Source organism: Gouania willdenowi, chromosome 7 (assembly GCF_900634775.1).
Source record: "Gouania willdenowi chromosome 7, fGouWil2.1, whole genome shotgun sequence".
NCBI classification, from domain to species: Eukaryota; Metazoa; Chordata; class Actinopteri; order Blenniiformes; family Gobiesocidae; genus Gouania; species Gouania willdenowi.
The window spans coordinates 1841963-1858459 of NC_041050.1; the positions used below are offsets into that span (position 1 = coordinate 1841963).

The 16497-nt window shown below is 35.7% G+C and overlaps 2 protein-coding genes across 2 annotated transcripts; one reads left to right on the plus strand and one right to left on the minus strand.

The window, feature by feature from the left end:
• Positions 1–90: 90 nt before the first annotated feature.
• LOC114466758 (uncharacterized) lies at positions 91–5910 on the minus strand. The gene is made up of 5 exons (XM_028452471.1): positions 5691–5910; positions 4248–4353; positions 3385–3491; positions 1867–2039; positions 91–433 (listed from the first exon to the last, which is right to left on the minus strand). Exons 1-5 carry the CDS (start codon positions 5860–5862, stop codon positions 155–157), a joined length of 837 nt encoding a protein of 278 aa, XP_028308272.1. The 5' UTR covers positions 5863–5910; the 3' UTR covers positions 91–154.
• On the plus strand, positions 4449–16089 carry bin2a (bridging integrator 2a). The gene is made up of 13 exons (XM_028452470.1): positions 4449–4604; positions 7294–7388; positions 10024–10104; positions 10178–10232; positions 10306–10400; positions 11744–11839; positions 11929–12036; positions 12824–12909; positions 12977–13052; positions 13121–13203; positions 14042–14615; positions 15706–15741; positions 15822–16089. Exons 2-13 carry the CDS (start codon positions 7314–7316, stop codon positions 15840–15842), a joined length of 1386 nt encoding a protein of 461 aa, XP_028308271.1. The 5' UTR covers positions 4449–4604; positions 7294–7313; the 3' UTR covers positions 15843–16089.
• The last annotated feature ends 408 nt before the right edge of the window (positions 16090–16497 follow it).

A 16497-nucleotide genomic window follows, 5' to 3' on the forward strand; every position in this document is an offset into this window, starting at 1 on the left:
TGGAGGTGTTTTACACCTTCAGCTACAGTGGGGGTCCCCGCCCTCTGGAACCGTGTTTGTTGATGTGTAATAATAATAAAACAGTAAAGATCTTGAAAGTAAACAATTTATTCATTAGACTAATAAATCAGCTGTGGCTTTCACCAAAGAACTATTAAAACTTGGGGAGGGGCCACAAGAGGGGGGTGGTCCTGACATAATCCTGGAATGCGGGGTCGGACCCCCACTTCTTCAGCGCCTGTTTCTCCAGGATGGGGATCCCACTGACGTAACGTAGCAGGAACCAGACAAACAGAGGAGACACTACGCTCACATACTGAGAACCTGTCATCACTGAGGAGGCGGAGAGCCAGAGTCCGGCCCACTGGAGGACCTCCCCCAGGTAGTTAGGATGTCTGCTGTAGGCCCACAGCCCGCTCTGGATGAACCTCCCCTGGAGAAGAGGAAATGAGGTTTGCATCTTAAAAAACAGGACCAATGAGAGTGAAGCCCCGCCCCCCTCAACAGCCAGGGTGCTGGTGCTCAGAAGTCAGTCATCAGTTAAAATGGACACCAGTTTCCCTAAAACACTGGTGAAGTGATTAATTTTCTTCTCAACCTTGGGGCCAGGGGTCCCCAGATGCCTTAAAGAAACTAAATATATTTTTTAAACCATTTTTGCTTATTTTTACCCATTTTCAGCAATTACACCAAACTAACCATATTTTAACCTATGGCCATTGAGAACATGTTAACATCACAACATGGTACACAGCGTGCTCAGCTGCAGACACATCATCACTACAGAAGACAATAACAACAGAAAACATCATTGGCTTCCATCACTAAGATATTGCAAACAACTGATATCACAGGAGAGCAAAAAAACATCGTCACAGAAACTTCTCACCCCAGTCATCACATGTTCACCCTTCTGCCCTCAGGGAGGCGATATAGGACAATCAGATCACACACACCACCAGACTCATCAACAGTTTCTTCCCTAAAGCATTCCACCAGCATCATATAGCACCTATAGAATAACAAATACTGTCTCTTTCTCAACTTGTGTGTGTACTGTATGTTTTATACACCAATGCACTTTTATTCTAATTAACTTTTATACTAATGAACCTTTTATTCTGAGAGACTTTTACCATACCTTTCTTTTTAATAATAACTGTCTGTTCTGGCTTGAATCTTTAAGTGTACTTTAATGTTTTGTGGGGGCATTTGCAATTTTGTTGTACTTTGTACAAAGACAATAAAAAACAATTCTGATTCTGATTTTCTTGCCATATTTTTGCTCCTTTTGATGTATTTTTGCTACATTACTCCTATTTCTGACACTTCTACATCACATTTCCATGTTTTTTCTGCACATTTTTTCCCACTTTCAAGACCTTTCCACCACTTTTCCACCTAATGTCACATATGTTGACCCATTATTGTCATTTTTTACCTCTTTTCATCATATTTCATGCTTATTTTTGCTAATTTAACCACACCATTCACAATTTGTCAACCCTATTATTTGCCAGTTTAAACTAATTGTTCTAATATTGACACTTCTAACCCTTTTTACCACTTTTTCTGCCTGTTTTCATTTAATGTGGTTTTTTAAAATCACATTTCATCACCTTTTTCGGTCACTTTTAACCCATTTTATTTCAGATTAAAACAATGATTTACATCTTTAAGATGACTATATACTATTTCACAAATAATGTCGATGGATCATAGAAGTGTTTTTACTTCATTCCTACTGAGATTTATTGTGTTTGCCCCCAAAAAACTTCCAGTAAAAGAAACTCACACTTTGTCTTTATCTGATAAAAAATATTGTCTCCAGCAGCTTTAAATACATTGTGGCATCCGTTAACTTACAGTATTTTCTGGGTCACGCTTGAAAACCCATTTCTGCTGATCAGCGATGGCCTCCGTGGCGAATCCCAGGCCCCAGATCGTCCATCCAATGTAGTCTCTGGTTCCCAGGGGAACGTCCCGCCTCTCGCCGTTCAGCATGAGCGTCGGCAGGAGAGTCATAAACACCCACACCGCTGACACACACACACACACACACAGAGTTAATCAAACACTCAGCTACACTGGGTGTGACCAGCAGAGAGCAGACAAATAACGGTGATTTATAGTGTGAGCTGCTCAGAATCTGTGTGTGTGTGGTTAGATTTGTAAGACAATCTTATTACACGAGGAAAGATAATTTGTGCTCAAGCAAGGATTAAACATGATGGAGGAATAAGAAAATCTGCATGAGCAAAAACAAAGAATATGTGCGAAAAACCTGAAATTTTGTGCAGCAACACATTCTGCACGAGCAAAGAATCTGTGCAGGTTAAGAAAAGTTGGTGTAAACTGTGCAAAAAGAAAGAAACTAGGGTAATTAATCTATGTAAACCAGTAGTTCTCAGTCATTTCAGCCCCTGACCCCCACAAAAGGACCATCTATAAGGGGGAATAAAGGGGAGAGATTTTTGGGGTCCATCCATAAAGTCAGTAAAATGATGGTCCATTGTTCTATGAATCTGTGATAAACACATTTATTTATTCATCTGAATAATATCCACTGTTATCCAGGAACGTTTATTATTATTATTATTATTATAGTCATCTTAAAGATGGAAATCCTGGTTTTAATCACGAATAAAATGGTTCAAAGTCACCAAAAATGGTGGAAAAGGTGGTGAAATTGGTCAAAAGTTGAAAATTAGAGTGACAAAAAATGGACAGAAAAAGTGGCAAAAAGTGTTTAAAGTGTCAATATTGGAACAATTTGTTTAAACTGGCAAATAATAGGCATGACAATCCGTGAATGTGGTTAAATTGGCCAAAAAAAGCATGAAATATGGTGAAAAGCAGTTAAATGTGACAATAATGGGTCAATATATGTGACATTAGGTGGAAAAGTGATGGAAAAGGTTTATAAGTGATCAAAATGTCTGGAAAGTGGAAAAAATGTGCAGAAAAGTCGTTGAAATGTGATGTAGAAGTGTCAGAAATGGGAGAAATGTAGCAAAAATACATTAAAAGGAGCAAAAATATGGCAAGAAAAAGTGATTAAAAATGTAACAAAATATGTTCTTAGTTTCTTGAAAGTATCTGGCGACGCCCGCCCAGTGTCTCATGACCGCAAATGGGGTACCGACCCCAAGGTTGGGAACCCCTGTAAATGCAAAAACCATAATGTGAGACTAATGTAGGAAAGAGGGAAAAAATGTTTAGATTTTTTATTTTCAGTCAATTTTACAAGATTGTAAAAAGAGACGCTTTAGGTTTATGTTTGTTCTACTTCATCACTCGTACAGTTTGTTTTCCTGGTTTGGATGTAATTGGACACCGGTGCAGGTTTATGTTAGGATTTAACGCCCTCGGACCACTGAGTACCTTGAATGGTCCAATACACAAAGAAGGTTCCGGGGCTGTCTCTGACGTTGTTGAACCTGCGATCGTGGCCGTCCTTCAAGATCCTCATGAAGAGAAAAGTTCCCAGTCTGCAGAAAAAGAGAGAGAGAGTCGTTAACGTTTACGCTCATTAACCACAGCGTTACTCATTAACTGTTGGTTACTGAGCAGCGGATCAGGCATTCCTCACCCAGGTCCCCACAATGTCACCAATCCTGGCCATAAAGGTTTTAAATCAATGAAAATAGATTCATTTTTAAAATGTGGAGGAAAAAAAACATCTATGATGAGAAACAAAATAGAAAACTTTAATTATATAAATATATAAAAACACTCCATGCTTTAGTTTTACATAAAATAAATAATAAAATAACTTTATCTTCATAAATAAACCCCACCACCCCAACAACAAATAAACAAGATATGAGAAAATAAAATTAAACCTCAAAACATGAGCCATAAATAATATACATAAACATATTTTAAAAATGTGAAAAATATTGTCATCTTTATTAAAAAAATAAATAAATAAATTGTAAACATAATTTAGAAAAATTAAGTCAACATTTTAAAAATGGAAAATAAATAAAATGTAAATAAATAGATAAATCAAATAAATTAAAAATAACAATATAAAATAATTACAAATAAAAATAAAACCCTAAAACATGCACCTTAAATATTATAAATATATAAATAAATAAATACAAATATTGTTATCTTTATTTAAAAAATTGTAAATATAATTTAGAAAAATTAAATCCACATTTTTTAAATGGAAAAAAAGGATTAGTGCACATAAATAAATAATTAAATAAATAATAATAAATCAAATAAATGTAGACCTGAGTCCCCATGCTGTCACCAATCCTGTCTGAACCTTCTGACGTGTGTGATCGGCTCCGCCCCACATCCGACTCAAATGTGCCAGTAGGATGAACGTCCCAGAGCCTGGAGAGAGAGAGAGAGAGAGAGAGAGAGAGAGAGCGAGAGATAAAGAAAGAGTGAAAGGAGGATGTGGGACTTGGAGCAACGTGACAGAACAAGGCGTGTCTAATAAATCTTTGACCAGGATCCTGCAGACGATTGGTTTCAAAGTTCAAGGTTAAAAACTAACCAGAGCTCAGAGCGAGGAACGAAGGACGAGTTCAGAACCAGAGCTCAGGACTTTTTACTTTGGAGATTAAAAAAGGTGTCGGCAGGTGAGCCACAGGTGAATTTAATCGTTAACGTGTGTTTTATTAATCACATGAACTTTTCCTTTAACTGAGACTGTGCAGGAAATCTGTAGAGTTTATGCAACATTTATTTAAAGTTTGAAAGTGTTTCATGCATTTTTGTTCTTCGTGTGTGTCAAGTTTCACAAAACAGAAATGGGTAAAAAGTTCAATCAGAGCCTAAATATTGTTTAATATATACTTTATACACACACACACACACACACGCACACACAATATTTTTTTCTTTTTTTTTTTAAAGCAGATTAAATACAAAATACCACAGTACCAGTGTATAACAATAAACTTTTTAAACCTGCAAAACCTGTACCATAAAAAAGAAAAATGTATTGCATTGTTAAATGAAACTAAATAGTTAAAATAAATAATCAAATTATATTAAAAACTCATAAAGTGTTTTATAGAAATACAAAAAAATTATTCATGATTTAAAAAAATGTGAAAATGCATGAGGTGGACTTAGAATTAAATAATAAAAAAATAAAACATTTAAATAAATAACTTAAATACTGTTGTCAAGCCAAAATAATATTCATAAAATAAAATAACTTAAAAGCCAATTCAAAATGAGTACAAAGTTAATACTAATATTAAAATAAAACGGAATATTTTAAATACCTTTAGATTTAAAGGCATCACAAAATGTAATTAAAGTTGTAAAAATAGATAAAAAGTCGACATATGAATTTTAATCTGTATTATTGAAAAAATAAAATAAAATGATAGTTGTCTTTTATTGAGAGGGAATTAATAAAGTGAGGCACCCGGAAATGCTCTGAGCGCTCCTGCTGACCCGTGCTCTGATTGGCTGCATTTTAATCTGAAGGCGGGGCTTATCTGGAGTTTCACAACAAACTCGTTTAGATAATAAAAGCTTTCATAACACCTTAGAGTTGCTATTTAACACAAAAAAAAAACAACAACGATAAAACTATCATTTACGTTAATTGCGTAAAGACCCACAGAGACGCCGTTCGCGAAACTTTACGCAGAAAAATCGGAGCTAAAGATGATAATGAGGAAGGATTTGTAGTATTTGTAGTTCTTTACCCATCAGGTCGTAGAACTTCTCGGTTCTCAGCGCAGCGGCCACGGCCCAGCCGCCCCACTGCAGCAGCAGGTCGGTGAGGGCGGACTTCACCAGCACGCTGCCCATCATGAGCTCCTTCAGCTCGGCTAACAGCTCAAAGAGAACCGCCCGGAGCTCCGGAGACTCGCTCATAGATATATTATTCACGCACAGGCTGAAGTTCAGCCAGATACGCCCACCCGCGGAACTCTGGGTAATGTAGTCACCTGGAGATCAGGAAGGAATGAGAAAATCTGCCCACAGAAATACAATTAAATATGATAAAAGGTACTGGAAAATATAATTAAAAATGTAATAATGATAATAACGCGCATTTAAACATGTATTAAAAAAGTATATATATATAAAGAACATTAAGAAATATGAAATAATTATTGAAACGAAAATAGACATTTGAAAATATAATTAGAAAAATGTAATAATAATAAATGACGTTTAAGCATTTATTAAAAAAACACAAACAAGCATTGAGAATTATAAAATGTTAATGAAACTATAATAAAAGGCATTTGAAAATGTAATAAAAAACATAATAATAATAATAATAATAATAATAATAATAATAATAAAACTAATAATAATAATAACTTGCACTAAAGAAATTATTAAAAATAAATATTTAAAAAGCATTTAAAATTATGAAATAATAATAATGAAACTATAATAAAAGGCATTTGAAGATATAATTTAGAAAATGTAATAATGAGAAAAGGCTTCTATTTAATATTGATTAAAAAAATAAAATATAAAGACAATAGAAGCATAATATAACAAGATCATCCAAGCTCCAAATCTCCTCTTTTTCAGGTAATGTCATGTATCTGGATCAATGATCCTGATCATGGAACCATGATCAATCACACTTTAAAGGCTTGGAAGAAAATTGTATTCTCAATAACCATAACCATACAGTAGGTTACAATGTACGGACACCCTATAACTAAAAAATAATAATAATAATAATAATAATAATAATAATAATCAAAATTTCAGATTGTAAAAATATAACAAATGTATTTAAAGTATCTTTTTTTAAAAATATATCTTAAATGCATTTTATTTTTACATTTTGACATGTTTTTCATTATTATTTTATAATCTTAAATGCCTTCTTATTTTTTTTAATATTTTTTTACATTTTCAAATGCAATTTCCTTAAATTTTTATATTTCTTATGAAATATAAAATGCAATTTTTCTATTTAAAAAAACTTAAATTGAAGAAAATTGTAATTGAAAATATAAAAATTGCGTTTAGAATTATAAAATAATGATAATGAAACTAATTGAAGGCATTTCAGAATGTAGACATAATAAATGGTCCAGGGGCCACGTGCAGCCTAATTTATGGGGCTCCCAAAGTAAATACACAAAACATACAAAATTAGAAACAACTCTTTGTTGTTTCCTATGTTATTGCTCTGATTGGTCAATATTGAATGTGGATCATGTGACCCTCAGATAAGACAGTCACAGTTTTGTGGCCCCGCTGTGATAAAAGATACCCATCTCTGCTGTAACTAAAACTTAATGTGTTTTAATGTTTCCGTTTTTTTCTTCTCAGGGATAAACACAGAGACAAAGATGTCAGACAGTCCCAAAGGATCCAATGAGTTCACCAGAAGAGTTCAAAGGCAGCTGAGCCGCGGCAAAGAGCGGGTAACACAAACTAACTCTGTTACCAACATTTGCATCACTCAGTGCAGAGTATTATCAAGTTTAAAATAACAGTAAACACCTGGTACAGTCACTCAACATGTTCATGATCCATAAGGTACGAGGAGAAGGACGTGGAGTGGGAAAAAGCACTTTTATCTGTTCAGTGTAACAGTTGAAGTAGTGACCATTATAAATGGTGGCACAGTAACCATGGTTACATAATGTTTTTTAATTCAGAATTAGTTATTCCAAATTAAATCATTCGGAATTAAAGTGTTCTGCTTCGTGTTTACATGGAAATAGTAATTCCCGAATTGAGGTTTCCATGGAAAACCTGTTTATTTGGCTTTATTTAATTCCACTTTAGGCCTGGGGGTTGGGAAGGCTCTGATTGGACAGGGGGAAAACGTGACGTATCACATCTATATGGAAAAACACACAACAAACCTTTTATTGTCGGCTATAACACAGAAGACCACACATGAGAACTGTTTTCACCTTTATTTCACCTGTTCCGTCTGCCGATGTCCGTGTGTCCGTGTGAATGTCTGCATTTTTATGCTTCCGTCCATCCACTCTTTTCATTATATCCATGTCTTCTAAGGCTGTTATTAAATAAATACTCTCGGCTGTATTCCGGCCCGCCATCTTAGATTGTGTCATCACCAGCGCGTCATCGTGGCAAGTTGCGCATGCGCAGAATAACCGGAATTAACTTAAAGTGGAATTAAGTGTTTACAAGAAACATGAATTATTTAATTCAGGATTAAAATCGGTATATACCAGCCAAATAATTTGGTTTTAAATTTTATTCTGAATTAAATTAGCATTAGGAATTGAGGGGCAGATTCACAAAAGGTTTAGGGGTATTAAAACGTATGCAAATGTCACTCCAAGCGCTAATAAGGAATACAAAGCCCAGGGAATCAGGACTGCGCAACTTCAGCACGTCAGAATACGCCCTCATTCCATTTAGCGCAATAATATGGGCGGAGGAAATGCAAATAAATTAATGCAGGGGACGCAATGCGATTCATGAAATCTGGAACTGTTTGCGGTGATTGTTTTAGTACGGAAAAATAGTACGACTGAGAAGCAGTTGACAGAAAACACAGTGGAGATGGAATAAAAGGCTCCAGTTGTGTGTGTGTGTGTGTGTGTGTGTGTGTGTGTGTGTGTGTGTGTGTGTGTGTGTGTGTGTGTGTGTGTGTGTGTGTGTGTGTGTGTGTGTGTGTGTGTGTGTGTGTGTGAGAGAGAGAGAGAGAAAAAAGAGGGTCCCTGTGCTCAGAGATGGTCTGCTCCACTGATCTCCTTTCTCTCCATGTTTTAACCGTCAAAGTCTCGTGTCGTGTTGATGTCAGGCCAGAATCAGCAGATCAGACCGTAACTTACGCATGATCACTAATAGCACAGTGGTGACATATGAGAGTGTGCGTGACATAGCTCTGCTCAGACCTACTGGATGATGGTCAGTAGATCATCTTCAAATAATACAGACTGATTGACAGACTGTGTAGCTGCATTAACTCAGATCAATGGTAGATCAATAGTACGGTTTATTTCCTAATCTGACTATTTTTCGTGCACTGATCAGAGCAAAGCTACAGGACCGGACGGAGCACCCCCAATAAATGAGGGAGAAAAATATCATTAGGTTTTAAAGTTGTAGTTTAAAAAAAACCCAAAAAAAAAACAAATTAAATTGAACTTCCTCAAATGTGAGCAAAACGCTAATTGAAATAGGGGTGGTCTGCACCAGTTCTGCACGTGCACTAATCATTGCTGCAATCATAGTGAATTCTGCGCAGCAGGTGAAGAAACTTTCACTAAAGGATTTAGGGAAGCAACTGAATTACCTCCTTTTATTTCAGATCTTAGTGAATCCGCCCCTAAGTGTTTACAAGGAATTAACTTTTATTCTGCTTTAAAGAGGAATCAAAGCTGCCATGTAAACGCGGCCATTTATTATGATATAAGTGAGGCTTTAACGCCGTCACTCAATTCACAGTACAATGAAAACACAGCTATGCATTCACTTACTGTTTGCCTTAGAATCAGTCACAAGATAACATGATCCCCAGTCCACCTGTGACACCAGCTGGTTTTAAGGGCTCAGAGTGATCCAGTTTCAGCTTTTTTCAGGCTCCAGAACGTACGCACGAAGAGCAAAGAAAGAAGAAAATCAGTTTATGTGTTGGATGTAAAAATTCAACTGGTGATCGTTATAACTGGTGACACATGACTCCAGAAGCGAGGCTTCAAAGCTGTTGTTCAGTGTCTAAAACTGCATGGACACAATTATTATGACAACCACGCGTTTATTTTCTGGTTCTTTAGAAATCAGTGGACATGATCAGTGGTGATGTCACAAGATAACATGATCACTAGTCAAAGCGTTACACCTGTGGGTACGAACTCTCAACGTGATCAAAGTTTCAGATTTTCTTGATTCAAAGGATGCCGGAGAAGGATGGGGTCACACATTTGAACTACCTAATGAACACTGTGTGCGTTAGATCACGCCGTTCATTCAGTGCGCACACACATTGACCGGGGGGGGGGCGGGACAGGAACAGCCCAAACTGTTCTCTGATTGGTTTAGAAGTTTTTAAAAAGTATTTCTTATTCCCTGCAGATGATGCAAAGGCTGGGGAAGAGCTCGGAGACGAGAGACGAGCACTTTGAACGTTGTCTCCAGATGTTTAATGACCAGCAGGTGACGTCAGAGCAAACATCTGTCATCGTCATGGTAACAAACATGTACTGACGCTGTGCTGCTGTTTCCGCAGACTGACGGGAGCCGGATCTACAAGGACATGAGGAACTACGTGGACGCAGTGCGAGGTCAAGTCCTCCACACACTGTGGTGCAGTTTGCAGGTTCTCACTGATGATGATGACTCTGCTCTTCCTCACAGACATGAGGGAAGCCTCCAGGCGTCTCTTCCAGTCTCTGTTTGACGGTTATGAAAGTGACTGGGTTGGAGAGGAGGATCTGGGAGCCATCGTAGAGGTCTGGGAAAACTGGAAAACTCTGGCATTCTCAGTTTAGATTCACATGCTATGAATCTAAACTAGATTTAACGTCACAAACTCAACGTTAAAGACTTTAAGTGCAACAAATCCTTTAGCCAACACTCAATCCTTACTTTTATCTGCGTTTAACTTAATCTGTGACAGACTGAGATATATACAGTATCTAAACTGACCATAACCAGAATCCTTTATTATTTTGAGTTTTGATAGATATTAGTTAGTGGATAATAGGTTTTTTTTGGTCTAAATTTAACTTCCTCTTTAAGCAACTTTATTAATTACTTGCTTCCTCTCTTCCTAAAACAAATAATAATAAATAAATAAATTCTCCTCCAATGTCTAAACATTTATTAGAGCAGAGGTTCCCAAACTTTTTCTTGTCGTATAATCACACATTTTCCTCTCAAACTAGTTTTTTGATCCTGTTTGTTATAATACGTTACAAATACAGAGGAGCCAGTATTAGTGCACAAACTGACAATAAGCGTCAGCTCAAATATTTTTATATTGCATTTTATTTTAACTATATTTATAATTGAAAAAGTGAAAGTATAGAAAAACAATCGTGCTGTTTTAATTTGAAAATATGAGCTGTCTTCCTCTTCCTGCACTGTATAATATTTTTTTTCAAAAATTTGTAAATAATATTAATGAGTAATTATTTTATTTTTATTAGAACATTTCAGAGGTCACAACCCCAAGGTTGAAAAACTCTCTATTAGAGTTATTTTTGTGTGTTTCTAGAGTGATTTGGGGTATTTTGGTTCTAATTTTCTGTAATTTTGTGCTTTTACTTTGAAGGGCTGCACTAAATTAGACTGAAAGCCACGTGTGGCCCCCTAACTGCCCAATTCTGCCTTAGAGTATTTTCTGGTAGTTATTTATTAAAACAATTACAAGTAACGGCATCAATGAAATGCCAAATTACAATTTGAGGTCAGTCAGTCTTACTTTTCTCTGCATTTAATAAAACTCTAATAGATTCTGATTATTAACTTAGTCTACTTAGAAAGTAGTAATTAGTATATTAGTAAATTACCACTTAGTATTGTTAGAAGTGTAACAGTAATCCAGTTAACTACCAGATGAATAAATCCCCTTCATAATAAAAGCACAGAATATGTACTGAACTCTTTTACTCTGAAAATACCACTGAAAACAGGCCCAAGACACACTTAAAGGCACTGACCCAGCTGTTGAGAACCTTTTCTGTGATGTTTCCACCTTCATCATGCACTGATTGATGATGATGATGATGATGATGATGATGATGATGATGATGATGATGGTTTTTCTCTGGTTGACCTTTGACCTTTGGAGGGTGAAGATCTTCTGTGGAACGACTACGAGGTGAAGCTGGTGGATCAGGCCGTTCGTACCATGGAGTCGTACGTGGCTCAGTTTCCTGATGTGAGGGTGAGTGGACACACACACACACACACACACACACACACACACACACACACACACACACACACACTGAAGCATTTCCTTTAACGCCGCAGGAGAAAATTGCAAAGCGAGGCCGTAAACTAGTGGACTACGACTGTTCTCTCCATCACTTGGAAGCTCTGAGGAACGCCAAGAAGAGGGACGATGTTAAAATACTCAAGGTACACACACACACACCTACACACACACCTGTAACACACGCATACACACAAACTCTCCGACCAGATTGCCAAACTACATTAAAGACAAAGAGCAAATTGAGTTTTTCCACTTTTTTCCCTCAAAGTTTATCACAAAAATAAACTTCATTTAACAATAACCTATTGTAACAAAATAATTCCAAATATTAATAAATTGTAACAAAAAGATTGAAAATATTAATAAATTGTAACAAAATAATTCCAAATACTAATAAATTGTGACAAAAATAAGTCAAAAATATGACTAAATTGTAACAGAATAATTCCAAATATTAACGAATACTAACAAGAACAAGTCAAAATATTATTAAATTGTATTTAATTGATTTGAGTTACTAAGATTGTTTTATTTGGTTTAAAAGATATTTAAATTAGTGAATACTTTGGTTTAATTATTAAAAGTTGTTATTAAGTTATTTAAGATGCAGATAAAAATGTAAAATAATTTCCAGGGCAGGGGTTCACTTGCTTTATAAACACAGTGGGTATGCTGGAAGGGTTATACTGACTCCGAGGGGGTATACTAACATATAACTGAGAGTTCTGAAAGTTATACTGACTCTGTACAACCCCTCAGAGTCACTATAACCCTCAGATTGTGTGACAGTTTCAGCATATTATATTCTCACTTACATTTTCTCCAGAAATGCCTTCATTCTTGTTAAATTGAGAACCCTAATAACTGAGATATTTCATGAGAACTTCAGGTCCTGGTGAGACGAGATGATGATGTGTTTGTGCTCCACAGGCGGAGGAGGAGAGAAACGCTGCTAAAAGTGTTTATGAAGGGATCAACAATGAGCTAAAGGAGGAACTTCCTGTTCTCTTTGATAAGTAAGAGTTAAAGTTCTGCTCCACAAACATTCACTGGATTTTAAAACCACTTCTTCTTCCCCTGCAGTCGCGTTGGCTGCTACGTGGGCGTTTTCTCTGCCATGTCCAACCTACGGGACATCTTCTACAAGGAGATGAGCACGGTAAGGACGCTCAGTGTGATGAAACACATCGTCATTGGATAACTCTGTGACCATCTTTCTTCTCTCAGCTCAACCTGGATCTGCAGAACGTGATCAAGGAGCTTCAGGCTCAGCACCCAGACAAAGTGTTCGCTGTGAGGGGGATGCATCGGTGAGTTCAGGCTCCATAAGGGAAAGTTCAGCTCATAAAAACTAAGAAAAAACAGACAGAAATGTGTTATTAGAAAGAAATGGATGAAAGAAGCACTGGTTCTAATCATCTTCACATCTCATGTTCAAAACTTCATGGATTTCCGTTATGTATCTCCTGTATTTCTGTATTTTTATTACTTCATCTTGTTTCCCTCCCCCTTTAAAATGTTTTTTTTGTTTTGTTTCGACTTATTTAGACATTGACTTATGTTATATTGTCTGGTCTTTTTTTATATTTGATTTGTCTTGTGTTGCCTCTCTTGTCTTGTTTGGTTTTCTTTTCTTTTCTTGTCATGTTTTGTTTCGACTTATTTAGACTTAGTTTAACTTATCTTGTATTGCCTGGATTTGATTTGTCTTATATTGATTTTTTTGTATTGCTAGTCCTGTCCTATTCATCTGGTCTTATTATGACTCGTCTGGTCTACTTTTGTTGGTTCTTATCTTTTCTTTACTTGTCTTAACTTTTTTGTTTCTAGTCTACTTAGGTTGACTTGTCTGGTCTGGTCGTGCCTGAATTGGATTTCTTTTGTCTTGGCTAGTCCTGTCCTTTTTATCTGGTCTTATTTTGCCTTGTCTTGTCATGGCTCGTGTTAATGTTTTTCTCATGTCTTGTCTTGTCTGGTCTTTTTTTATTGAGTCTATCTTTTATTTTCTTGTCTTTTTTTCATCTTAATTTGTCTTTTCTTGCATCTTTTCTTGACTTCATGTCTTGTCGTGTCTCATCTCCCTCTCTTTTCCTCTGAGTTCTCGTCTCGTTCATGATGAAGGTCACATGTTCTTTTCTGATTTTCCAGGTATGGATCACTGAAGCGACGGACGCTCTTGTCTCCAAAGGCCTGGAAGTCCAGTTTTTCTGACTTCCATCGTAGCTACAGTCCCAGAGTGGGTCAGCGCTCCAGTTTTAAAGCTAGAAACAGCAGCAGCAGCAGCTTGTCCAGGGACAACACCACCAGATCTGGCTCCTCCCAGTCCGTACCTCTGGAGAACCTGCTCTCTGAGTCCAGGGATGAGGAGGAGGAGGACCAGAGCTCTGCTCCTCCAGAAGATCCTCCATCAGGAGGAGCCAAGTTGGAGGAAGAGAAGGAAGATGAAGGCCTGAAGGAGAAGGAGAAGGAGGATGGTGATGGTGATGAGGATAAAGATGGAGGAGAAAAAGCTCTACAGAGCGACAGCAGCTCTGAACTGAACCAGTCATGTGACTCAGAGAGTCTGGAGATGCAGCTTTCTGCTGTGGACACGCTGCACATCGATGAAGACGAGGACCAGAGCCTCACAGAGCTTCATCACACCCACAGGTCAGAGGTGATGGAGAACGGGGACGTCTCCGCCCTCAGCTCTGACATCACAGACCAGGCGCTTCCTCTCAAGGTTAGTCCCACAACGTAAAACATAAATAAAAATAATAATAAAGGTTAGTCCCACAATGTAAAACATAAATAAAAATAATAATAAAGGTTTGTCCCACAACGTAAAACATAAATAAAAATAATAATAAAGGTTTGTCCCACAACGTAAAACATAAATAAAAATAATAATAAAGGTTTGTCCCAAAATGTAAAAATTAAATAAATAAAAAGATATAATAATAAAGGTTAGTCCCACAACGTAAAAATAAAAATAATAATAAAGGTTTGTCTCAAAACGTAAAAATGAATAATAGATAAAATAAAATAATAAAAGTTAGTCCCACAATGTAAAGATAAATCAATAAAATAAAAATAAAAGTTAGTCCTGGCTTTTTTCTGACTATTTTTTTTTAATTTTTTTTACTTTGGCTTATTATCTATTTTCCGTCATTTACTTTTTTCTTTTTTTCACCTCAAACATGTAATTTGTTTTCAATTTGTGTTTATTCTTTGTTTCGATGCAATTAGAATCTTATTTATAACTGCAATCATATTTTTTTCTTTTTAAAATGTATTTATTTATTTACTTTTTATTTTTACTTATCTTTTTTTTCATTTTTTAATTTTAAATGTTGAATTTTATTTTTTAAATTTTATTTATTTGCCCTTATTTACTTGTTTTGTTTTTTCAACCCAAACATGTTTGTCCTTTACTTGTTTTCAGTTAGAGTTTCTCCTTCATTTTGATGCCCTTAGAATCCTATATTCATGTTTGCAATCACTTTTTTAATTCTATTTCACATGTATTTATGTATTTTATTTGTTTTATTTATTTTACTTTTTATTTTTTTGCTTTTTTAATTTAAGTTATTTTTTAAACTTTTTTTTTCATAAGAACTTTATTTTTATTACATCTGTATATAGTCCATCCTCGTCCATTGATTTTTTGAATTTAAAATTTTTGTGTGAGTTATTGATTGTTTATGTATTTTGATTGACTTACTCTTCATCATGTTTTTGTGTTACTCTGAATGGATGATGATGATGATGATGATGATGATGATGATGATGATGATGATGATGATGATGATATCTTTCCTCTCCTGTTAAAGGCGGTTCCTGCTGATCTGGATCCAAAGGGAACGATGGTGTGAGACGTCCTGGTTGGTGTCACAGTTTTTATTCATCACTTCTTTCTACAACTCACATTTATTTCTTTAAATATCAGGACGAGTCGCACAGAAACTGATGGACTGATGTCACCTGGAGGGAAAAACGCTCTTTATTCACTCATTTATACACTGTAACCCCCCCCCCCCCCCCCCCCCCCCGAATGATATCATTACCACAATGAAGGTCTGTTGTGGATAAATAAACTTTGATGTATCCTTCACTCACTGATTCACGTAAAGATTCAAGTTTGTGTAAATTTTGTGTTTTAAAAACAGGTTTTCATGTTTCAAATCAAATGTAATAAACTTTCTTGTTCACATCTTTGAGAGAATCTGATATTTTGCTCATTCAACATCTGTAAGAAACTTATACAGATGTCAAGGCACTTTAATATGAATATTTGATGATTATAAACGTGTGCTTTTATTATCTTTATTCTTCTTTGTTTACTCTTTGTTTTTTTATTGTTGATTGAATGCAGTGTGACGGTTTCACTTAATATAAGATCAATAAAACACTAAATGATCGTTTCTTAGCTTACTTTAACTTATCTTACTTTATCTAATTATTTTATCTTAGCTTATCTCTTATTTTAACTAATCCTAACTTATCTTATTTAACTTGGTCTTAGCTCATTGAAACTTATTTTAATATCTGTATTATCTTGTCTTTTTTTGCCGTGTCTTGGCTTATTTATACTTTATTTAATACATTTTATCTTAACTTAGTTT